The 26,978-nt window shown below is 37.3% G+C and overlaps 1 protein-coding gene across 1 annotated transcript in view; it reads right to left on the reverse strand.

Moving 5' to 3' along the window:
• Positions 1-532: 532 nt before the first annotated feature.
• DAPK1 (death associated protein kinase 1) overlaps positions 533-26,978 on the reverse strand; it is an 85,858-nt gene continuing 59,412 nt past the window's right edge. The window contains exons 14-26 of the mRNA XM_058827355.1: positions 26,297-26,395; positions 25,028-25,126; positions 23,458-23,655; positions 22,288-22,485; positions 18,962-19,060; positions 16,144-16,221; positions 13,894-14,116; positions 11,315-11,503; positions 9,378-9,575; positions 6,569-6,707; positions 5,113-5,233; positions 3,537-3,725; positions 533-2,926 (exon numbers count right to left, since the gene is read on the reverse strand). Coding sequence (XP_058683338.1) covers positions 1,694-2,926; positions 3,537-3,725; positions 5,113-5,233; positions 6,569-6,707; positions 9,378-9,575; positions 11,315-11,503; positions 13,894-14,116; positions 16,144-16,221; positions 18,962-19,060; positions 22,288-22,485; positions 23,458-23,655; positions 25,028-25,126; positions 26,297-26,395 — 3,063 coding nt within the window. The 3' untranslated portion in view covers positions 533-1,693. The remainder of the gene's footprint in view (positions 2,927-3,536; positions 3,726-5,112; positions 5,234-6,568; positions 6,708-9,377; positions 9,576-11,314; positions 11,504-13,893; positions 14,117-16,143; positions 16,222-18,961; positions 19,061-22,287; positions 22,486-23,457; positions 23,656-25,027; positions 25,127-26,296; positions 26,396-26,978) is intronic.

A 26,978-nucleotide genomic window follows, 5' to 3' on the forward strand; every position in this document is an offset into this window, starting at 1 on the left:
TTTTAAGATCTTGCTTAAATTCTTTGCAGGGCAGAACTATTGTGCAAAGATGCCTGCATAGTGTGCCATACCATGACTGTGCAGCTATCAGGGAGAGATGCTGAGATTTTAAATAAGCAGCACCAGCAGAGGACCTTGTGTGATGAGGGGATATTTCATGTAAAGGACCATTGTTTGAGCACAAGTTCTAATGCAGTGTCTTCTCTCTCTGCAGCATGGCATTATCTGGAGAATTCCTGATGAAAGACTCACATTTGCTGTTTTGCTTTCTATTATGAAAAACCACAAAGGAAAAGCTATGTAGCAAACTTGCCATTTGTTAAAAAGAATGCAGATCCCTCTGCTGCACAGGGACCACCTCTGCAATAAAAAAAACCCCAAAAATATTCCTGCAGCATACTAAGAAATCCCCATGAAGTCAAACAGGAGGTCCCCAGAACTTCAGAAGGCAGGCATTGCCTCTCCTCAGTTCTGACTCTGAAGAAAAGAGAAGTTTTGATACCCTTCAGCAACAGAATGTGATCAACAAGGATGCAACAAGCAACAGTTTATTTGTAGAAAAATCCTTTAAAATTTACTACAATGTAAGATTAAGGAAAAAATAGTCTTAATATATGTACATACAATATATATAAACAAACACATATCGCACCATGAAAATTACATGCTTTTTAGAACAGAGAATGAGTCATATTCCCTCATATCAATTTTAAAGTTATCACTGCAAGAAACCTTGCTTCCTTTTTTTTTTTTTATCCCCATCAAAGTTTTCAAGTACAGGAAGTAAGTAATGCAGGATCTAATAGTATAAAACCTTTGTTATACACAAATTACAACCGACAGCTAGACAATATTATTTGTAGTATCCAACACTTGTGTTTTTGAGCTCTATTATAATGATATGAACTTTTACCTGAGGTGCATGGAAATAACGAAGCATGATAATTGGCAAGTTAAAAGATTTTCACATTATGATTTGACTTTAATTGAAGTTGATTAGGTATCACATCTATACCTGTAGTACTGGCACAAGAATGCTCTGCGTGAGTCATCACCAATGACTTAGAAGTGCAGGAAAAATTAACAGGCAAGCACCACTTGCAATGAAAAGCATGCAGACAATTTAAGTGAAACAGAGGTAGCATGTTCTTGTAACTCCAGTAGGGTCATTCAAATCAACTGCACTCTCCCTTCTGCAAAAGGCACTCACTTTTTCAGCTAAAAACAATGCGCTTAAGTTTGGTCAGACTGACCACAAATGGTGGATTTCTCTCCTTACAAATATAGAAAAATGTTAAGCAGAGAACATAGTTAAAAGGAAAAAAAAATAATGTAAGGAACATACACATATAAGGTACCATGTGCTATTCCTCTCCCCCTAACTTTTATGGGGAGAATTATAGAAAACAGTTGCAGTACGTAATCCAAAAGTTAAGACTTTCCAGTTGAAATGGCAGTATTAAGCAGCACATTCTCAATCAGAAATAGTTTTAAACCACCAGAAGTACACCAGTCTTTTTAATAAAGAGCAACAATTCACAGTTAGGAGTAGTAAGTTTATGCACATAAAAGGTGGTGCCAGAGAAGGATCCTCTGATGCAAAAGCTCATAAATTAGTATGCATTGTAACTTTTATACTGTATCTTTTATCCTTTCTGCACTTTGAAAGGCTGCCCACAAAAAACACCTCTTCTTACCGTGACACTACAGAACTAATCGAGTTATAAGATGTTCCACTGTTGCAACTGGAGGCATAAGCCTCTTGACCATTAGCATCTAAATTAATTTTAAATACAGAAGATGCCTTCAGTAAGAAATCTGCTGCATCTCTGCGACCTAATTCTCTCAGCTTAGACATTAGTATGCCTACAGTGCTGTCAGGTGCATTACTCCATTCCTGCAGAAGGGCATGAACTGGGCTTGAGAGAAAATAATTTTGTGTTCCATTATTTGTATTGTACTTTGCAACAAGGTCAGGGAGGCCCAGGTTCATGGCAAGAAGGCACCAATCTTTGCCCATTGGATCAGGTGGATCCAAAAGTCGACTTAGTTTTCTCCTGGTAAGTAGATTCAGATCAGAAACATGAATATCCATTCCTAGGCTTCCCTGGGAGTAAACATCAAGACACCCAAAACACAGTATACTGCTAAAGCTCTCTTTATATCCCCCCATAGTGTTAGTTAGTGATGTCTCCTTTTGACTCTGTGCACGGAAAAAGTCTCTAGGCTGGTAGACCATTACTGGTTCATGATGTTCCCTCAGTTGCTGAGGACTAAGGTAATATTTCCCAGTCAGAAGACCTGGTAAGGTTGTGGCTATTAAGTTATCAATAGTGCTGCACACAGAATCCAGAAGTAAACAGCACTTGATCTTCTCTGTTTCCAGTCCTCTAACTTGAACCTCTATACCCTGCCCATGGTTGACCAGCAGCACTAAAAGCTCAGCTCCTCGATTCATAATCTTTGATCCATTTACCCACAGACGTATATCAGCATCTCCCTCTGTGCTCTGCTGATGAATCCACCTGCAGAGATTCACCTGAACTTTATGAAAAATTCCACAAGGAAATGGGGTAAGATGTTCCACAGGAACGATTCTAACACCACCATAAATCAGCACTTCATCCTCCTCATCTGTCCAAGACCTGTGGAGATTGTCAGTCTTTATAAGAGCAGGAATATCCACCATCGCTCCACTGCTAAGGTCCCTTGCACAAATATCCATGGCATCCAAAATCTGTATCAGTTCTTCCACGTCACTATCTGTCACCAGACGTTGGATGTCCTCTATGGTGTACCGACCTCTGTAGTGATGGAGAGCTTTTGGGTTCTCCACTGACAAGATTTTTCCAAGGACATTAGAACAGAGCCAGCGAGGATCCAGAAGCACAACATCTTGGACAGTTTCACTCTGCATAATGTTAATCTGTTTATAAATATGAAAGTTACTGTTTACATCTTGTGAAGTACAAGATGATAGCCCACGTTCTCACCTTCCTAACAGACTGACCGAACAGTTTGATTAACACTGCTCACAGGAAAAAAAACAATAGTGCATTTAAATATATGTCAAGTACTGAGAACAAAAACCAGATCTTGCTGTTATTTTTCACTAGTAATGAAATGATTAGAGCCCCACAGCTGGAAAGCCTAGTCATGCCCTGCAAGCTATTTATGCAAAGGTGTTAACCTACTACTCAATTTCTAATGGACACATACAGATCTTTCATATGCAGTGATCATTTCAATGAAGCTGATAACATAATGATCCTTTCTGGGTATTTTATATTCTTACAACTATAGTAATAAACTCTAATTCTTCCTGTGTCAAAGAGATTACATTGAACAAAATAGAAGCCACAAGGTCTATAATGATAATAGAAAGCATTAATAAGCATTCTCTACTTCTCACAATGTCTTAAGAGGAAGAGAAAAAAACCAAACAACTTCAGACATTTGCTTAAACTTATAAAGCAATATTCTACCAGAACAGTATCTTGCAAATAAAGAGATGGAATTCAGATAAAAATACTTACTTCTCCTATGCTATGCAACTGCTGTGCAATATGCCGTAGGTCATTTTGGCTTGCTAGGGGATTAAGATGTTCCTGTACATCATACACAAACTGCTGCAAAGACATCAGCTGGTTGGGTCCATTAATTTTTCTCCAGGAAGGCAGTGTGGAGATTATTTTTTCACACAGGTGAGTCATAGGTGGACAAGTCTTAGAAAAGTACAGAAAACATCCATTTGAAAATAGTGGTATTATTTTTTTTTTGTTTTAATGGAGGTCTGATGCATTCATAATGAATATTCAGATCTAAAGAGTTCCCTTTGTGCTGGACCATTACTCTTTCATCTGGCATTCGCTTGCTGTAAGATCTACCTACCTTTTCTTAAAAAAGTGAATTGCAGAAACCAATTTTTTCACTGAAATAAGCAAATTTTCCAAATATCACCATGAGCTGCTGTCATGCATCTATAAGTTAATGCTTATTTCTGAAGTCATCAGAATTTATTTAGAATCTGTACTCATCAGTACATATGATCATTTTACCTCAAAACGTGAGGCAGCAGGGTATTAAGAAACAAAAGTGGTACTTTGATTTAGTGATTGCCTTAGACTTCACTGATGCCCTCTTGCTATCTTCTCAAGCCACAGCTTCCACTTCTTTGCAGTAAATCTCTTCAGATTTCAAGCTAGTGATGATAGCTATAATAAAGCTTTCTTAGAGAAGAAAAGCTCACAAAATCAAGAGACCATCAGGAATGTAAAATAGACTGAATTTTGCATGAATCCAAATATTTTCATCAACCCACAGAATTAACTCAGTAATACATACACTTTTAATCAATTACAAAAAATACACTTCAAAAGTAGCTGCAGAAAATCTCATTGGTGTGTAACATAATATTAATCCACTTAACACAGGCGACAAAAAATTTGACTTGGTCACCCTTAGTATGGAAGTCACTATGGATTCATGGTGATAACATCAAATCATGGCTACACTTTACCTTTAGTCTTACATGCATATACCTACTCACACAGATATAACTGCAAGCAATGTTTTTCAATTAAAAATGCAGTAAAAGCTTAATACATATTCAGTTTACATATACATATTTGGAATTATTTTTCTAACAGTTGAGAAAACTGTTCTACTCTGGTGGGTTTTTAGTGAAAAAACTTATTTCCCTGAAATATATTTATAATATATTTCTCTCTTTCTCTGTAATACTATGCTGTATGTATGTAATACGATGCATATCATGATTAGAAAAACCAAAAAAGGGAGGGCAGTGCTGAAATCCAATCACTGCCAATCAAAAACCAAAACTGTGACTTTAAACTGAAATATCAACTTCTGTCCTTTCAACAGAGAGTGTTTTGGTCATCTGCTCGAAACAGCTACTATTTTCAAAATACCAACTGAATCTTTGATGTCAAGGGTTTGTTTATCACAAGACCTGTCAAGTGTGTGGCTTAGAAATTGGAAAACAGTGGTTTCTGTATGCTTCATTGTTCTAAGTTTGAAATTTACAGTAGATTAGTACACAAGATGTTCACATTTTGGCTGATGCAACCCAGACCATTAGACACTACTTACAGAAATTATCTGGCTTCTTATTTCTTGCAGGTGATTTCGGAGAAGCTTCATATCTTTAGACCCAGATGCTCCAGCATCCAGGACAAATAACTTTTCTGAAATTTGCAAATCATTTCCAAATCTAAAGGAAAATAATTATTATTAACTTAGCCCCAAATCTGTTATATTTCTTAATACAATTGTACTTCCATCTTAAATTATACTAGAGTTGTTTTCCTCAAGGAACTATGAAGTCCAAGTAATTATTATGCTGAGATATTTTATAAGCACAGACACTGTAGCTGCTGTATAATTTTCCTGAAAATAAGCAGAGATATTAAGAGAAAATAGTTTTCTCTCAGGATGAAGAGTGAATATGCATAAGAAAATTGTAACTACACAACATGACTTTTAATTACAAAACAAAACATTTTACTAGAAGAGATTACAGGAATTTATTCTTTTTAAGGTCTTAATGTCTGTTGCTTGCTTTCTTCTCACTTTAAATAGTTTAGTAGTCATTGCTGTCGACAGCTCTCTTTCTCACTTCCTTCTGACTTTCCAACCACACAAACCTGTTTGCCTAGCTCTGGACAGATTTGCATTTAAAAGGATTTCAGCACCAAAGATAACACACAGGTATTTTTCTATTGGTTTATTTCAATTGATTAAGATAATTAATTAATTAATAATTAATTAAGATACTACCCTCCCCCACACCACTGTGCTGGAATTCCTACTTCTGTTCCTTGTACAGCCCAGACAAGTGTCCATACTCACAGGTGTGGATGATTTTTCATACCCAGTGTTTCCCACTTACATGCTTACTCTGAACATAAGGTATTGTTACTTTAAACAATTCTATGTTTATGAAAAATTCCCTATTTCCATCTACCATTAGCGTGTGCTCCAGGCATTTGCTGAAGAATTCTAGAAGTTTTGCTATCTTCTAGGTACCTCTTGGATGACCTTGTCACCTGTGTGACTCCACAATGTCCAGCTTTCTGCAAACTGTGTGGGGAGTACTTCCAGGCCTCATTTAAGTTTTTTACATACCTATCCTAAATCAGTAAAGAGCTAAGAGCAGCTCTCTGGTAAAGTTTCTTCTTTTGCATTCAGAGTTTTTAGCTGAAAATGGCCTACTTTTCTGAGACCAGCAAAAAACCCTAGAACCAAGATGTTAGACAGAAAGTTGGAATGGGTCTTTGGATGTAGCCCAGTGTTTACAGGGTGAGACTGCCTACACCACAATTAATTTTGACACCACTTGGCTCTTTTTAGCTCACTCAGGGCAGCTTACTCACTGTACCATTGGTAATTTTTTCAATTTTAGCACAACATATGCTTCCTAAACATATTCAAAATATCATAGTATCATATAAGCCATACAAAACCTTTTACCTATTCCAATGCATTTTAGTATTTTTCTTTCCAATTAGCATGTTTAAACATGATGTATAAATATACTTCCCATTACCTGTTCCTGATTTCTTTCAACAAGGAGATGTCTTTGTCATACCAGAACTCTCCCCCAACAGGCCGAGGCAGATTGACGATGTCAGCATGTGTGGCAACCAAAACAACACGCAGGGGGCTTTTCAGCTTTCCACCAAATGCTAGAAGAGAAACAAGAGGACTCCCTCAATATGAGGCATGCCTATGGAGATGGCTCATACTGAGCCAGAAATGCAGAAATACATTTTACATTCTTCATACCAGCCACCTTTGTAGTGATTTACCAACTCTAAGCATAGCCATTAACAGTGTACCTGCTGGTGCTCTGGCAACTATCTGCTTATAGGACTGTCTGTATTAGGCTCAGTTTTAATAGCCAGACTACTTGTATAACATCAGATACGTTTATATTGTGTTACTTTATTGGTTTAACAAAAACAGTAATTGGTAGCGCTAATGATATGGCTACTAACTCAACTATGACAGCTTGAGGAAAAAAATAATTAGAAACAGCAGCTTCTTGGAAGGGTTTTGCACAAACTTTGAATAGTCCTTAATATTACAGGTGCAGAATAGAGGATTGTAGGAACACAAATATCTATAACATTCATATGTTGATATGAATGCTACTTTGCAGTACTTACAAAAACAATGACCTCTCACTTAAGTGAGAGTTAAGTAGGAAAGCCTGGCAGAAGCCATGAAGAAGAATGAGAAAGAAAGATACAAATGGCATGAATGAGGTGACAGTACAGAACACAGTTTTCAATCTTTTCTCAAACTCATATCCCAGAAAAGAGAAGACATCATTAAGCTACTTTTAAAAGACACAGTACACCCAATCCTGCTCTTTGAGCCTTAAAAAAAAGTCACATGGGAGAAATATCCTTACATCACTGCTCAGTTCTCATCAACTAAGAGCTACAGAATCTTGATTAATTCATAAAAAGCTATTTCTCCATATCTCTGCATAACACTTCCAGGCAATTTTCTAATTATCTTCTTTTAATTAATTTATTTATTTAATTGGCAGCTAAGGACTTGGACAAAATAACTGGAAAGTAATTCCAAGAGTTTTAACTTTTCTGCAAACATCAATTACTGGATATTACTTGAGAGATTTGTAGCAACACAGAGACGAATGGGTACCCAGATTGAGCTGATCAGTATAAACACAGATTTAAGTGAAGTATCTAAGTAATGTTGATAATCAGATAAGCAAGAAGAAAAAATCAACTGAGACTGAGGATCTGTAAAAAGCTTTCAGCAGTTGCAAATTAGCTGTATTTGCAGCTTTGTCACTGTTTTGCAAATATCAGAGCTTTAACTTCCTCAGGTAATTTGTTGTTGGTTAGATCCAAATGCTGATATTATTAACATTGTAATTTGATCTAAAATAGAAAATAAAAGAATGCAGATGCCTGAACTGAAAACCAAGGGTTGGCTTTGGCTCATTGTCTGGCTGAGATAATGCACGGTAGAACACAGAAAGAGAAAGAAAATAACTGTTTGCACAACGTTAAGTATTTAATACATGTCTGGTGAATTCCTAGCATTGTTACAAATGTCCTAGAATGCTGAGTTAGATCAGATGACTGGAATAGTCTTTCCAATCACAGAACCAAGACACGTGTCAGAGCTTGGTTAATCCAAGAAACTGTCACAGTCTGCAGACAAATACTCATCTATATATGCAAACAAGTTATAATTTACTGTATATACACGTGGACTACTAGATCTTTTAAGAAAAATGTTATTTAAGTTAATTTAAGTTTGCCCACCAAGTAACTTTCAGTAAGCCTGAATAGAAAACAAATTACTTAAAACCTGTGCAAAATTGGAGCATATATGAAATTTAAAAGAAAGACTGATTTCTGTCCATCAGCACCAAACAGTTATCACATTTGAAGTCTAACTAGAACTCTAGTTAAACACATGAAAGCTGCACATACTAAGGGGTAATTCTGTTCCATAATACTGCTCTGTCCTGCTGTCACTGACATGACTAATTTATGCTGAAAATATTGTTTATTGCGGTTAGATGTAAGAGGAACTTAAGCAATGTGTCTAAACTTGGTTTTGAAACACTCTTGACAGCTTATCTGACATAATACTTCATCTGCCATGTACAGATGTAAATCCCAGTGATAGTAAAAGGTTCCAAAATCTTAGAAAATTTGGGGACTTAGGTTTGGAAAGCCCTGGGAAAAGCAGGCCCTGGGAAATGTTAAGCCTTGTGCTTGCTAAAGACCAGGTCAAGCTGCACCTGTGTAATCAGTATATGTTAAATGATAGAATTGTTAGATGTGATTAGATATAATTATTGTTTAGAGAACATGGGGAACCATGTTAGGGGGCTAGGGGGGATCATGAGAAATTCATGCTTGGGTAAAAACAATGCATACAATAGAACAATGTAAGTTTAATAATTAATATGTAAGTTGCATAATGATAGAGTATAAAATATGTTCAACTTGAAAACTCAAATCGGGTCAGATTTGGGTATGTGTACCCCTGACACCCAGAGCTCTTTAAATAAAGCACCTTCATATAACCATTCGTGGTTGTGTGTGATCCTGAACGCTAACACCAGTGCCACAAGATATTGCACTGTACTTGGTGACACTTTTTAATTGAACTAAAGTGGTGTGTGCAATTCTTCTGGCTTCTTCCACAGATAAAATTCCCTTTTGCCAAAAAACCTAATGTAAAGTTTGTTTGAATACATGGGGATGAAGATCAAACACAGATGATGTACAGAGTTGCAGAGAAATACAAGAAGCTTTATTCTACAGATCTCTAATACTTCATTAACAAGCATGAGAACTTACCTATTGGCTCCTCAACTGGGACCAATGATTTCAGGAAATTGAGCCAAAAGGTCACTTGGTTTAACTGGATTTCATAAGGCTCCTCAAGACTAAAAAGCACTATGTGAATTGCAGTGTGATCATTTGCAGCAAAATAATCATAACAGCAGAAGTACACAGGATTCCCAGAGAATTCCCAGATGCTGAAATCACCAACTCCTGAAAAACAGACGAACAGATGAAGAGATTACACTTCATCAGTAAGCATGAAACATTTTCTGGCCATGGTAATATAAACAAAACATTTAATCTGATTTAAACTTTCACAAACATAAACTGTATGCGTGTGAGAAAGCAAGACTGAAAATGCAATCATGAGCAAAGGGAATGAGTTTCAGTCAGTCTCCAAGGCTTAGCAGTTGGACCCTCAAAATCTTCCTCTCTCACATTCCTTCTATAGGACATTTAGCTGGATGGCATAGGTAAGTACCTCTGTTATAGGCATAACAATTAAAGTCTTATGCAATTAAATTGAGCTTTGCTTTGAACAACAGCAGCAGATCTTGTAATTGTCTTGAAAACCATTAATAATAGCTCCCATTCTGTTCACTTCAAAAAAGCTTAATATTTTTATTAATTATGCTTCTTAATATGCCACCATTGATTTTAAAAAACACTGAAGCACACTGTAAAAAGAAGTTGCTTTGTTTTACACTGTTGGTTAATCAGGGATGAAGAATCACCATGTTAAGGGTTCCAAGAGCTCCATGCTTCTTTTTGTCATCTCCTTTAGCTTTGGGTGAGAAAAATGTTAGTATGTTGCACTTCCCAGATGCACCATTTGATCAGAGTGACCTCTGCCGCATTTGTACTACTACTAACTAAATAAATGGTGATGAAGAGGCGCTTCAAACTTCTAGAAGGAGAGAAGTCAGAACACTCCAACCTGCTGTTATGAGTACAGCCACACAAGAGTTCACCTGTGTGTACACTTTGTTCGGTATCAAGACAGTACAGAGAAAGAAAAGAAAGTCCTTCTGACAATCCATGGCACAACTCCGTTTCCTGCAAAATTTGACTGGGCTTCGAATTATACTGAAAGAAGAAATACTGAAGAATTTAGCCTGCACAAAGAACAAGCTTTAGCTACTCTGCAAACTCTTCAGCACCTAGAATAAATGTTTTGTCACTGCATTTGTTACTGTGCAGGTTTCTGTCTCCAAGTAAACCCTTGATTAATACTCAGTTTTAAAATTGCAGCTGCCAAAGCACACGAAACATCTTCCTTATGAAGGAGACCTGATCACTCATATAAATGACAATTAATATGGCTGGTGGAGTAGAAGCAGTTTGTGTGGTCTCAGAGACAAAAGCCATGTGTATACTTACTACACCTTCTGTGATTGAACCCTCTTCCTGCTAACTGGCTTCAACTGCAGAGCAGTTAGTTTCCTTGCAAAAAAATAAATTAAATCAGAAGCTCCACTCACAATGACTGATGAGCTCCAGGGCTCACCAAATATGCTTCAGCCCTGACATGGAGTGAGAATGGTATGTTCTTTGCATAGCTGGGAATATACTTAAAAGGTGAGAACTAAATGGGACCGTATTAAATCTGATAAAATCCCCAGATGACATATAGTATAGGTGAAGAAGCCTTCATACCGGTAGCCACTTCGCTGACCTGCTCCTCTCATACCAAATCTCTCTTTTCTTCTCTCAAAAACATTCCTATGTAATACTATTAAGTTCTGACATACATGACTAAAATGTATATTACAAGTGTTACAGAACCTCAGGCAGATTTACTTTCTCAAACAAATTAATCCCACTAGTGTTGGATTGTCAAACACAGCCACTACTAAACCAACTCAGATTTCTTCACCATTTTTATTTTAAAAAAACAAGTAAAATGGCATTAACTGTCCTGCAGCATCCCAACCCAGGGCTCTTCTTACCATGCAACCAGGCATTCTGGATGTCTATGGCCTTGGTGGACTGGTCGTCAGAAGAGAAGTGACAGTGATGAGCAGGTGACACCAAAGTTTCTAATACCCCTTTGGTCAGGCCCGGCTCAAACATCATACTACGGCTTCTCACGCTGACATTTTCACAGCCGGGATAAAGATTCGTAATACTTACTGAAACTGGGTCAGGGAAAGGAAAATGAGATTACAAACCATTTGAAAATCACAACAAGATCACTTCAAAACAAGTATGCAAGCCATAAAAGCAGATTAAAAAGCCCAATGTACTCTTCAAAGAAAAGAGATGTCTTTGAAGCTGTGGGCATACAAAACTATATTCTTATTCTGAATGATTAAAAGGAAAATATTAGAATGATCCTATAAAGCACTTATGTCCATTATCAGATATACCTCTGAGTGAGAAGCCTGGAAAACTGAAATTTATATGTATGAAAGGTTTGAATAGTTAAAGCTCTATGTTGCAAAGATATACTACCTTTTTTTTTTTTTTTTAGCTAAGGGCTACAATTTCATTGCATGATCTATTGTTATCGGCATAAGAATGTCACATATTTGTATTATTGATTCCTATAAGTAAGGATAAAATAATATCCCCATGTAACAAGTGTCTCTGGGATAGCAGTGGAGAAAATCAGGCCCTTATCCAAAATTATTTTACTAATAAGCAATTTTTAAATTTTTTGTTCATTCAGATTCCCAGAGCAAAAATGAGAAACAAAAGGGCTTTTTAACTGACTTGCACCATCTAGTGGATAAAGAATTTCTTTCCTTTACTAGTCAACAAATTCTAATATTTGGATTATACAATAGAAAGAGATTACCTGTTAGCTGTAAAACTACACTTTCATGTTTCAAAATACTAGTGTAGTATTTTAAATCTTTCGGCTCTCGTAAATAAATACTTAGTGAATTTGCACATTTATTTTTTACTTATTTTTAGAATTTAAACAAACATATAAACCAATCATGTGACCAAGTACAGACCAAGTTGTGCTGATTTAAATATTTATCTGATTACGTCAATTAGCCCATAATATAATTTACATGCTATATAGTGATTTGCATCCCAAAAGAACATATACAGAAAGAAGCAAACCCCAGACTTCCAGATGTTAAAATAACACCATAATAGCTTTGTATGTATAGAACTGCATATCTTTCTGGCTTTATATATAGGCAAGCTCTTTTGAAGGGCATGCTTCAAATTCACCTTTGTTTCTACACTGATTTGCCAGTGTGACTGGCAATCTTTCTGATTTTATGATGGTGTGAGCACGTAACACCTCTTCTTTGGTTCTGTTACCAGCCAACACATAAAAAAAAAAAATCTTTCTTTAGTCAAAATGTTCCTGTACTGCCTTCAGGAATGGATATTCCGTGAGTGATTTATCGCCCTTTGTATGACACAGTAAATTAAGATAAATAAATCAAGAACTTTTGATTGATTAATTTAATCAAATTCTTTTTTTCTGTTGTCACAGATGTGAGGCCCTGCTGTTAAGTAAACATCAAATGCAGTAACAATCTCTGTGGCATGGATCTTGCCTTGTTAAGCCACTCTGTGAATGCCCTATTATCTTCCTCAGGTGAATAGAGAGAAAGTAGAAATAAAAACTACTACTAGCACTGTTCTAATATTACTTAAAAATTATGAACGAAGTCCAAACCTGCAAGTATTATCCAGAAGTTTTTTCTTTTTACAAAAGGCAACCCTGGCCTCGTCTGTAAGTTACCCAGTAAGACCACTTCTAAACATCAATTTGAGCTTGAGCTCCTTAAGATGCTTTGCTTGCTTGTGTAGGCTCCCAGTGTTAGAAAAGGGACAAATGGTTCATTGGTCTTTCCACTGTCCCCCTGTGGGTTCTTCAAAAACTGGGCACGCTAGGTTTAAATATAAACCTAGCTAGTTTCTCCACACCTTGTAGCTCTTCCTACTTTGCACAGGCCAGCTGGTGCTACATGAGCAATCTGTTCCCTAATATTTGCAAACATTTACTTCAGTTTAGAAAACTTCCATTTTCAGCTTGTTTGAAGACAATTTCAGACAGCTCTAAGTGGGCTAATTCAATCCTCTGCCTTAAGGAAAAGCACTCCAAGGCATCAGAGGCAGTTCTGAAACCTGTTATTACTTAAAAATCACATAGAGATGTAGCAACTGTTCCAGTTATGTGGTGTTTATTGAAGTTCCTCCAGCAAAAAGGAAGCTAGTAATGACACTGATATTTGCAGCCTAGGACCTTTTGTGAAAAATAAACAGCAGTGTTTACAAGTCCTGTCCTCCACTCTGCAAGTTCACTTATGCAGCATGTAAGCAAACAAAACCTTAACTACTCATATATCCTTCATACTTGCTGGTCCTCTTCCTCTTACTTTAGATACAAGCCTACGCACAGAGAAGTCAATCAATTCCCTCTCCCTTTTTCTTTTGTTTCTTATGTGATTAGGCTGTCCTGTCTTTTGCAGTGCAGCCAACAGCCTCTTCTTAGAACCTTAGAGAATAAGAAGAAACTGTTTTCTCTCTCACATACAAACATGGCTCAAAACCATACCTGAAGGTTTGGAAGACAAAGGAGATGGGGGGAATCTGCTTGAGTTTGTGGAGGACAGCCTAGGCCTACGTCTTCGGAAAAAGCTTCGTATCAGGCCGCACTTGAGGGACTCCACAAGGGTGGTTTTCCCAGAGCCAGAGTATCCAAACAACTTGAGTTTGATCCGAGGCTGTGGATTCTGTGTGTGTCTCAGCTGCTGGATAAAAATCCCCCGGTGTGTATCCTAAAATTCAATGCAAAGAAGAAATCAGAATTCATGGCAGGGAACTTCTGCCTCCAACAAACTCAGCATGGGGTTTAGATACACTTTCTTGCCAGACTGGTGTTCATCTGGTTCATCATGCAAGCCATGGTTACCGGACATGCACACAGGAGAGCTTAATGCTCACTCTCAAGAGCCACCTTGATGTTTCATGAAAATCGCACATCTTCAGGCTCAAATCAGTGAATGGAATTATTTTGACCTCCAATGGAGAGAGCAAAGTGTCAAAACTAGCCTCTTTCAGTGCCCATTCTCCTAACCCATCAGTCTCAGAAGGTTAACCAATGTACATACTCTTACAGAATATATATGCAGAACTGAAGAATTTTGCTGTGACAGCTATCACCTGAACCATCCAACAACAAAATGTGCATTTCTTCTCTTCTTTCCTTTACATCAACTTTTTCTGTACTTCACATGTTTGTGTGATTTTCAAGGGAACAGGGAGAAAGCAGAGAAGTGTGAGGGCAAAAGAACTAGATTAATCTTCCCTTTCTTCATTCCCCCATTTGGAGCTGAGGGAGAGACTCTATTGTTCTGAAACCATTTACATGTAGGATGAGCCCCCCGAATTATAAGCATGCAGCAACTGAGCTGAGAAATTTGACAGAAACAGTAGTGCATACAATTTTGTTCCTTCCTCACCAGCAGGAATTTATTTAGTAAGTTAGTCACAGTGTGCAAGCACTGCACTGTTACAGCTAATACTGAATCCTCTACAAGAGCCACTATGGCAGTAGGTTCTTCACGTGTCTGTGTTAGAGGCAAGATGTTTCACAAGCACCAAAAGAAAGTGTAAGGTGTGTGCTTTGTGCTAGATGATATTGACCATTTTAAGTAGTACTAGAATATTTTTCTGCCGTTAGATATAATTTGTTAATTTCAATTGATCAGATTCTCTGTTACAAAGTATAACGCATTTTCACCATATATAGAGACAAGCCTTCAGTAATGTATATTCCACTATCAAGAGGAGAGCTACAGTTTACTAATGTTTCTTTCAAAAACATCTATCTGACCTTCTTCCTTTGTTCTAGGTCAGTTTGTATTATTTTCATGTTTACATCATGAATAAATCACAGATTTACCTGCCTGCATGCAGACACAAATAAGAATTTGGTGTGGGGATGTAACTATACAAAATGGAGCCTATTATGACAAACTTTACAAAAGCTGTCATTGCAAAGGAAGTCTGAACTTTGCACTTTCTCATGTCTTGATACACATTAAGTTTACAATCCTAGGAAGTACAGATTTGCTGGCAGGCGTAAAGGACACAATTCTGCTTCTACCTTAGCAATACACAGTTTGCACCATTGTCTACAAGCAATAGAAATGGTCATTTATTTCAGTTTCTCTAATCAAAGACTCATCATTATAATTATAAAAGGATTATTTTAACTGGTCTGGCTCTTGCCTGTAATCTTCAGGCAAGTAGGCTCTGAACCTTCCCAGCATGAGTGATGCTGCCTATCTGACTAATCAATGCATATCAGATGTGTCAGACATAGTGCCTTGCAGCAAGCCCAGGTCAGCTTTTTGCTCTAGTTGGCAAGACATTTGGATAAACTGAAACTGCAGAATCAAAAGATGACATTGAGGTCTTATACAACTATTCCACACATTATTGACATTTTCATAAGGGGCACAAACCCCACATCCTTCATAACCTTAATCTAAGTGAAATGGTGATGGTGAGGAAATAAGTCATCTTGGGGGATGTACTTAGTAGTTTATTTCCTGCTAAACACCTTAGATGCTTTGCTAGGCACTGTCAGACACTGATAGATATAAATCAGTGGTACAGACTAGCTTAGCCAGCTTCTTTAATATGTACATATTTGCTTTAATTGAGAGCATAATTTCAAATTAAAAATATAAAAAGGAAAAAGAAAAAAAAGAAAAGACACCATTGCAGAAAGGAATTTTGCAACAGCTTTTAGAATGGCTTTGATGAAAACCTCACTTAAAATTCATGCATTCCCAACCTTTCTAAGTCTTGCAAGCAGACTGGCTACATGTTCGTGCTGTTCTGCTCTGGCAAGATCTTCTGCTGTTTTCCCATCCTGTTAAAAACACAAATTATTAGCAGTAGTTCCTTCATTTTTCTTTTACAGATGAACATCTGGATGCCACTGTAACAAGATACTTTGAATCCAGAGTCTGAAAGCAAAGTCAACACTCCTCCCCCTGAATTCCATCTCTCTTCTCACCAATTAGAGGGTGATAGTGATTTCTAGATATTGCCCACAGAACAGATTTGAAAGGTCACAAAGGAGGGACACATCAGCATATTGACTCACAAGAATAGCAGGTGAATGTTTGTTTACCAATGGATAAAGACTGATAGCAGCATATTAGCCACTGGAGGATTCCAGAAAAAAAGAAACTTGTAAGGGATGCAGTTTAAATTGCACCAGCAAGTTTAAAAAGAGAAACAAAGCTGCCTTCAGTATTCTGGTCTTGTCATTTACCTATGTTTCACAGATCAGCAGTTTAATACTGAAAAGACTAAAAAATTGCCCACTACTTTGACTCTTACAGCAACCTTACGCTAATGTATTGTTCTAAATTTTGGTAAGAGGTAACTAATTTAGGAGTACTTTGCTTATTTCTCTATCTTAGATAAAAGAATTAAAAAATACATACACAAGCAAAATAGCAAGTTATTTTTAGTCTTTCCTGAAAAATACAGAGTATCTACACAGTGGTATAGCAATAGATAAACAAACCTGACATATAAAAAGGGCTTGGCTACAGGATCCATGAAAGCCTATCTTGCACCCACTGGTAATATTTCACTGCAATTGCTGACTGGCTCCCTATATTGCAAATCAGACAGGCTGCAAAAGCTGATCCTGAGTTCAAGTGGCATTTGCAAGCATCTGCATCCAAAGCTTTTAATCAGTCTGACAATTTTAAAGTTGGTTTAGAAACTTCCATGAGGAAAATCCAACAACATGGTGCCAGTTAACAAGTGAGCACAACAGATGTTTTGGGGCAATTTTTAAACATGTGAAATAATTGTATACTCCAGGAATGGAAGGTTTTCTAAGGTCACTAAACACCATCCAGGCAATCAAATTAAAAATAGACTAGTTCCAAAATGGGCTTTAACCAGAAAGAAGGCAAGGAATTCATAATATAGCCCAGTTACTTAACGGAATTGGAAAAGTTAGTTCCTCAGAAATGGCTTACTAAGAGAAGAAAAAGGCCATTAATTCTACTGCACTGGCTCAGAAAGAGCTGTCAATAAACTTTTCAGAACAGTTTAACAGCCTTCTAGAAAACCAATGCAAAACAGAAATATTAAAATCATAACATGCAAGGTTCTCTGGTCGTCTCCTTTTTCCTTCTCTCTGCCACCACACTGCTGGAATGATGGATGGCTATGAATATTCAGTACACTGCTCCTGATAGATTTAGTATCAGCACTATTTATTTTGTTATGTCCTTCACACTGACCGAAAGAGACAAAATGTACTTTTATCTTGGAAGGACAGTGTCCACAGAGGCAATTATAACAACACAGCTGTCATATATGACACAAATGAAGTGCAACAGCTCAAGAATTCCCTCATCACCCTTTTCTTTTATCTCATCTCTACAGTACGTAGTAGTGCAAATACATATACACAATGGGATGTAATAAACCAACAAAAAAGACAAAAAACGGGTGACAAAGGAAATCTGTAGAGCATCCTACCAAGTCCACTGCATGGAAATGTCATTATTATTAATAGGGGACATGGCAATATACAATCCAGTAGTTACCAAAAAGTAATTAATAAGTCCTAAACTTGTTTAAGCTACAATTCCAATTTTTTTTTTTTTTTGCATTCTCCTCCTACATAAGATCTGTGCTTAAAAGACAAAACTGCAGTGCTAAATCTAGAGGAAAACAACACAAAAATTAGTATTTTATATTATACCAAATGCATAGAGCAACTGATACAGAAGTTTTCTTCTTTTCCCCCCTCCATTTCAGCCATCTCAGGAATAATTTGTTAAGAATAAGAACTCTGAAAAATGTGGACTCAACTAAAATCTAATGACAACATGTCTTCCTCATACACAGCAGTAGTTATTTCTAAGCAGAATACATTGGTTACAGTGAGCTGCAATGTAAAATGATCCACTGGATCTGAAAACAAATCATGGTTAGTTTGTTCAAAATACACGTAATGCATGATGTCTATAATTTGGCGTGCACATGATGAAGGACACTTCATTCCTGCTGTGAGTATGTCATTAGAAGGATTTTTCTCACCTTACTGAGAATGAAAAAATGCCTCCAGTGTTACTAACTGGAAGCAGTGGTGCTGGCTGATCTGACATGAATGATTTAGTTTACAAGGATACTCTCATGCTAGTTCACTCATCCATGCAACCACACATCTCCCACCATAAAACCAGAACTTTTTAACCCCCTCAAAGCAAGAAAAATATTTAAGATGCATACAGTGTATTTGTATGTTTCTCAAATGTGATGTGAAATGACGTACATCTTTGTGAAGTGACTCACTGTGCTTACAGAAAACACAATGATACAAGTAATTCTTAGACAAAGAAATTATTAGGTGTAGATGAAGTGGTAGCTGTACTATACCATAATCAGTTCCAAATTTAGAAGAAGGGAACAAGTAGATGAGAGAGATATAACAAATACCACTCATGTTGTATAACATACAACAGCCTTTATTTTAAATTTCAAAATGTAATGTCCTTTTCCTACGCCTCTCTGTGAGTTCTTTTTCTACTATCATGCATAAAAGAAGAAGAAGAAGAGCATCTCTCAATACTTACAGAGGTTAATGCTTCTACATTGGCACCGGTAAGGCAAAGGTATCGGACAACATCAAGAATGCCATTGTTTGCTGCCAAGTGTAAAGGTGTTCTTCCATACTAAAATGAGGAAGGAAGTGTCACTACGTTAGTCAAAGAACTTTACTTGAAATGTTCTGAGTAATAATCAGACATATTATACAATTATACATACCTGATACACAGGAATGGTTTTGCTAACACTGCAAGAAAAAGTACTTTTGATTGCAGCTTAAGCACAACTGCTGAAAGTGCAATGAAAAACAAAGGCTAAATGACTATTTAAAAAATGGGGAAACAATTTTTTAGCTAAATTCCTCACAACTGTGGAGGAATCCTTTAGGGTTTTTTGACTATATTTGATAATGTCTTTTAATTCCAGAAAACTTAATTGCCCTTTTGAACACTTAAACAACACTAATTCATTAGCCTTTAGAACTCTGGGTTCTACTTCCATCCAAGTACTACTAAATATCTCCCCCGTTCACCCAAAGAAATAAAAGGAATGAATGAAAGAAGTCAGCATGAAATAATATATTTTTCAGTGAAGAGGGAAAGTGCTGTAAAGTATTTCTTTTTTCCATTAATCTCTTCACTGACAACGCGTCCTCATGATATCCACTTCTGGTTTTGCATGTTCAGAGCTACTGTTACAAAAACTACCATTTACACTCTGCTGGTAGCCAACTATTACTTCACATTTTTATGCTTTCAATACTGTTCTTTCTGTCTACAATCAGAAACAAAGTCATAAAGCTATTTCTTGAAAGAAGTATTTGAAAGCAAAGCCAGTTTTCTGACAACTGGAAACTGAAAAGATGCTCAGGCTCCTCCAAACCCTACACCTCAACTCAAGTAGCATCCTGCTTGTATTACAAACAGTGTGTCCAGCAGCAGCAGGGCAGTGATTGTCGCTCTGCATTCAGCACTGATCAGGCCACACCTCAAATCCTGTGTTCAGTTTTTGGCTCCTCATGGTAAGAAGGACATTGAGGTGCTGAGGCATGGCCAGGAAAAGGAAATGGAACTGTTAAAGGGTCTGGAGGACAAGTCCTGTGAGAAGCTGCTGAGGTAGCTGGGGTTGTTTAGCCTGGAGAAAAGGAGGCTCAAGGGGAACCTTATCACTCTCTACAACTGCCCGAAAGGAGGGTGTAGTGAGCTGGGTGTTTCTTCTGCCATGAAACAAGTGACAGGACTATAGGAAATGGCCTTGAGTTGTGCCAGAGGAGATTTAGATTGGATATCAGGAAAATTTCTTCACTAAAAGGCTTGTCAAGCACTGTCATGGGCTGCTCAGAAAAGTGGTGGAGTCAACATTCCTGGAGGTATTTAAGTCATATAGATGTGGGACTTAGGGACATGGTTTAGTGGTCGACTTAGGAATACTGGGCTAATGGTTAGATCCTGATATTACAGTTATTGTTCAACCCTAAATGCTTCCATGATTCTAAATAAATGCATGTGATGTTTTACTGTGCTGAATCTCTGAAAGAAACAAACAGTGCCTTCAATCGGTATTACACACATGTGGGACAAAGCCAAGTGTTTGGACCAAGGATGGAAGTTAGTTTTGTTAATGCCATGTTAATATAGGGCTTGCTCCTGAAGAGGAGAAGTAAAAATTAAGATTCTCTATTTAATAACACTCAAACTCACCATTTCAAATAAAGGGCACTCTAAAAGTCTCTCCAGAATACATTACTCCTAAAAGAATAACTGTTGTAGTTTAGGGCATTGCGCTGCGGAAGAATTCGGGATTGTAACGGGAAGCTGTTAGACCCCCTCTCTGTTAGGATAGCAAAACCTGCAATTAGCCAATAGCACTTAGGTGTGACGTATGTAGATGGGAGTAACACAATGACCCTAGGTTATAAATTGTCAAATTCCCCTGCAATAAACGCCATTGCTTCGCCATCCATCATATTGATGTCTTGTGGGTAGATTGGCCAGGGTGGCCCTGGAGAGAGGCCACGGGCTGGCTCCTGGAATAAGGGTGTTAGCCTTGCTTGGAAAACCCACAAATAACAGCAAAAGAATAACTACAACCATGCTTCTGTAGCTGTGATCCCACAGCCACTGAACATTTGAAGGCTAAATATCTTTTCTCAGTATGCTGGTGGTGATCCCAGCTCAGCATTCTCCATTAGCAAACAGGACAACGCCCTCATGGTCCATTAACTCTACTTGTCTAAAATGTGCTCTTATCTGTGGATCTGGATTTAATTGCCTAGTCCATCAGATTTAAGCTGAGAAGCAGGACTGGAGACCTCACTGTTTTAACTTTTTTTATTAGACAGCTGATGATTTTAATTGCTGAAACCGAAAGTGATTGCACAGATAGTCCTCAAAAAACTTGGTAATTCTCTTTATCTGGTTAATACAATGTAAGTGCTTTGGTAATAAATAGAAGTGTTAACTAGCAAAGTATTATTGCTAGAATAGGCACTATTCCAGGAAAAAAACACAAAGAAGCTAAAATACCTGAATCAAAGAAATTGGAGATATCAACATAAAGATTCTTATAAGTAACTTTTAAACATTTTAGCATATATAAAATATAAATCTGGCAGAGAAAGACATTCAGGGGTAAATATCAAGCCCTAAGCACCACAGCCTGACAGCAGAGTGACTGACCTTGACCTATTCAAACTATATATGGAATGTTTCCTGAAACAGCTCACTTTTCTCTTAAAGGCCTCCAGGATAAAAGACATAATATAAACCTGTAAAGTGTTATGTTTAGTTATCCCATACTGCAGGATGAGCACAACAGAGGCAACAATAAAGGCACTAGTGTCTCAAAATTAAGGGACCGGTAATGAAATATTCTTCCTGGAAAATGCTTACACCAGCTACAGAGTGTTTGCTTTTTTAGCTGGCATTCATCTACCAATAATCATTGCAATCACCATTTTTAGAGTTATAACACCGTAGCAGAAAACATACCAGTCTTCAATTCTGTGCATAACTTAATGTTACCTATGAAATCAAAGGCAGCTGCAATGCATTTTATCTGTTCTTTTGCACCTAGATGTAATCTGCATAACACAAAGCTAAATGGCTAGGGAAGAGTGTTGGCAAAACACACTGTGATAATTCACCTGAGTTCTTTCTTCCTGGATGTTTAATGATCTATTCAACTGAAACAAACTTTGGTAAATTTGTAGGGTGAGTCATTTAATACTTATTTGGCCACTCTGAGAGACAGAAAAATCCAAGGATTTTTCATATCAGTGAACTTAAAAAGGTCACCTAATGCAACAGGTGAGCTAATAAACAACGTAGTTCAGCATACATAGTCCATTTACCTTATTAGTGACATCCAAACTACAATTTGCTTCACAGAGTGCCATCACAATAGGCACGTTCCCATCTTTGCAGGCCACGTGTAAAGGAGTGTTCCCATGTCTGTCTTGGAAATCTACAAAACATCCTTGACCAATGAGAGTTTTAACTACTTCTATTTGACATCTTCTTACAGCAAGGTGCAGGGCTATATGACCATCCTGAAATAAAGAGACAGCTTGTGAGATCAAATAATGCTAAAAATCCAAATATTTAGTTGTCACAACCATCTCAAGTAACAGGGTGCATCCTCCTTGCCTCAAGAATCACAATGGTTTTTAATTCGAAGGTGGAGGCAGGGAGATGCACCATATCTGTCAGAACAAATAAGCCACGAGATGAAAGCAAATTTCTGTTACGCCACTGGTCTTTGCAGTGGAATTGATGAAATACAATTGCACATTCTCTTCTAACATCTTTCCTCGGAGGAAGGAGAGTGCTCAACAGTAACAACCAGCTGAGTATTGTAAACTCTAGTGTTTACTAGATAGAAGTTAGTGATGCAAAAGTCATGCAATCTGCTTTCTGATCAGTAACTTTAAAGACAGAGCTTTCTCTGTGTGGAACAACTTAAAAAGACAATATAACTGGAAAAAAATATCTTAGAAGTGAAAACTTTTTTCTGAACTTACTTTAATAACTATTTAGTTAATACTTCTAATAAAGGTGGCTAAAATGCCAGCCATACCAAAAATACAAGCACTGAACATCCAAATTTATTTATTTGGATTACATCACGAAAGACAAAAATTAATTCTGAATCAGAGTCATATTTTTAAACAGTTCTTATTGAAAATGGGTGTGGTTTATCCAGCCCATAGTAATCAAAGGCCAACAACAAATCCATCTTTTTCTCTGAAGTAAACAATTTGTTGCCAGTTACAGAACCTAATGTTCCTGCAATTTTTCAGAGTGTTACTCATGAGGTGATAAATGATAAGGACATAACAGATCAGCAAAAACCCAGTCATGGAACAATAATCATCAGTGGACAACCTTAAAGAGTATTTCAGTCATCAATAAGCCCTGTGGGAACTGCTACGAAAATTCACATTGTGGAAACAACGCTGACTTGCAGCACTCAAATGAAGTAATTGAGAGACACGTCCCTATGATCTCTGAACATAACTAACCTTGTCTGTTGCATGAAGGTCAGCTCTGTGTTCCGCCAAGCATTCCACAATATCATGGTAACCCCTAGCTGATGCTGTCAGGAGTGGGGTCTCCCCTTCTTTGTTTTTAATGTTCACATTGCAACCTGCTTCACAGAGTGTTTTGGCAACAGAGTAGTAGCCGTGCCAAGCAGCACAGTGCAGTGGGGTTTCTTCTTCCTATTAACATAGAAAATCAATAAACAGTACTGTTCCAAACTTCAGGAAGAACAATTTCCCAACTTAAAGATGGAAAAAAAAAAAAAAAAAGACAGTCTACTAAATAGGTCTTATAAAAAGATGTTGTAATTTCTAATGTTGACACTCTAAAACCAAGAACAACTTCAGCTGACATACAAGTGATTACCTTGTATGTCAGCAATCCTACTTTAAATCTATCCATGATCCTGAGGCTAACTATCTTGGTTCTCTCACTTGAAAACAGACACTTGTTCACAAACCACTTCTACGTCCTGTGTGCTGTGACTAATCCAGCATCTAAAACAGATCAATCACCATGAAGATGCAAATCGCACTAGGCGAGCAGTTTGAGGCAGATTACTCTGCTTATCATGTTGAGAAAGCACATCCCAAAGTTCGAGGAGTGAAGATAGCTAAAGACCCAAGTCTTTAAAGACACATCACAACAAGCCTTTGAAACTGTCTGCATTTGGAGTTCAATTGTGACTGAAGTACTAATTTGCTTTTTGCTTGAACCCAGGAAATTTCGAAATATCCAACTTTAATTCACTGTATGTCAGAGCAGTTATGTGGAACAACATTAAAAACCTCAAATGTTTCACAAAAACATGCTGAAAGTAGCCCACTGAAAAAGCAGGGGGAATTAAAACCCACTAAAAGAAGTAGCTCTGTCAAATTCTAAGAAATGGGATATCCTTTTTGTACCTGGCAAATATCAAAGAGGAGACAAGAGGCTGATAATAGCTGAGGACTTGGACTGTGTTGAAGGTTTCCATAAAAATCTGAGTGTGAAGAAACAAAGAACATGTCCTGTCCTCCCTAAGTGTAGGTCTCCTTAAACAATGGAAAGGAAGTCCTAGAGGATGCAGCACTTGGAGAGGCTTGTGGAACTCTCACACACAGACTGGGTCAAATTTGGGTCAAGTGGATTTTCTTTTTCTGTTAAGCCTTTTCTTCCTTGTTTTCTTCAGACCTCTAAAGAAACCCTCCTGAGCCCACTCCTTATTTTCAAAAATGAGTCCTTGACACTGCAGAAAAATCCTATGACTGCTAAAACCAAGCAGAATTCAAGGCAAAAGCTAATAAAACTCTTTAGCTGAACTCAGAGTACACACCACCACCCACACCTTCATGGAGTTGTTTATCCATCTTTTTAAGCTTTCATTTTTGAGAGAACCTGTGTTTCATAGCACTCTCAGTTTTTCACATAATCTTTATCTATTAAGAGCTATCAAAATCTTCATAATTCTGGTTTGCAAACATGCCGAGACTAAAAGTGAGACTTGAAGTTTTGACCACACGTATGAAGCCTTATTTGTTGGAAAAAATGCAGACAGTGCTCATGACTCACCTTGTCTTGAAAGTTTGGATTGGATCCAATGCTACAGAGAAACTGAACCACATCCACATGCCCATACCGAGCTGCCACATGGAGAGCGGTCTCCCCAGACTGCAATTACAGGAGAGCATGCCAGTGTCATTTCCTGTGTCACATCATGATACACACTGCCTGTACACCGTGTACAGCCTGAATGCCCTGAATCCTGCATGGGATACTCCTCCCTCTCCGTTGCCCAGCCACACAACTCCATCAGCAGAGCTTACAAACCGGTTGTACACGACAGACACACCACCACCTGGCAGGTAGGTTATTTCTTCAAAGGCTTTCTTTTTCCAGAACTTACTTCCCTACTTTATTTGTTTCAGATCATAGTCACAATGGGATTTCTGAGCAGCATGAGGAGGAAGCTGTTTGTGCAATTGTGTTGAAACAGATGTCCCATTTCTATTCATAATATTTCAATATGTTCCCCCCTACCCTGTTTATTCAAATGTAGGGAGCTGGCCTAACATGTTTGTATACCCTGGTGGCATTTTGGCCACTATGTCTAACTATTTGCAAAACTTTCTTTTTTGAAATTATATAAAACAGAAATGGTATTTTTATTCAGAGAGTAATCTCTTTCCTAGTAGCCTTATCAGGAGTCAAACAACAATTTTCCCAATGTACCTTGCTTTGCATTAGTTCCCTCAACAAAACAAACTGTATTTCACAAGTATAACTTCCTCTGTACTGAAGCTTTGGCTAGTATAAAATCATTGCTATGGTATAAAAATTTAACAGCAACTAGTTTCTAGGGCATATGTTGCTCAAGTAACACTGCCAAAGACAAGGTAAGTGCTCATCAGCTATAAATTGTTATGCTTCCTTATACTCAACTTAATAGCAGTCAAATTTACTTGTCAGGCAAAAGTGATTTTCAATCAAGAGGAATGAAAAACCGAATCACGATTTCACCCTGAGTTCCAATGAGAAATCAAGTCTTCAAGTGAAAATTAATTTAGGTTTGTACTTCCCCACCTACCCACCATGTACTCACCACATTTAACATGCACACTTGGCTAGCATTTGTCAGGAAAATAACCAGTACATCCAGCTACTTTAAAGCTCTCTTATCACAGCCCTATACGTCAACTTAGAAAACCACACTAAAAAAGCCAGTCAAATTACTGGAATTATGACCCAGCTGAAAACCATTTCAATTGAAAGACCTCTCTCTTTTCTAAGATAAAGTTATAGGAAAAGGCCATCTGTGTAAAAAAGGAGTTTTTTTCTTACCTTATCCTTAATATCCAAAGGACATTCATTATCACTGAGAAATTTCAGTGTTTCTACATGTCCATGTCGAGAAGCCCAATAGATTGCATTAGATCCAGCCTGTCAAAAATATTTAATTTCAGATGTTATTGATCGAGTTAAAATCCTAATTCTAGATTTTCAACTGAGGTACATGTGCACTTAGGTGTACACAGAGACACTGAAAAGCTTTTCAAGCTTATATGAACAATTCACTTTAAAAAAATTTTCAGATTGATTCAACAACTCTACATACCAATAGTGACAACAAAAATCACTCTATGCAAGGATAATTAACAGGATTACTAACTGCTTGCAAGGATAATCCTCTTCTCTCTTGTTAAGGAGCTCTTTAGAAAGAATAGTCATGAGATAAAAACCTTTCTTCTACTTGCTTTACCATCTATTAGATGGAGAAGCACAGTTCTTCAAGCTTGCTTTAAATAAATTGTTACAGCACATTTGGAAAAAAGCTTATTACAAAGCATATCCTCCATCAAATATATCGTTGTTTTATTTGCAATATTCCTCACAGCTAAAATATTTATTTATTATTCTATATTTAATAAGTTCACTATTTAGTTTCAGGGCAATCACTATTTTGAACTACTTGATGTGGTTTTGTAAGCATGAGCTACAATGTATGATTAGTATAATTTAAATT

The sequence above is a fragment of the Poecile atricapillus genome, chromosome Z (genome assembly GCF_030490865.1).
Source record: "Poecile atricapillus isolate bPoeAtr1 chromosome Z, bPoeAtr1.hap1, whole genome shotgun sequence".
NCBI classification, from domain to species: domain Eukaryota; kingdom Metazoa; phylum Chordata; class Aves; order Passeriformes; family Paridae; genus Poecile; species Poecile atricapillus.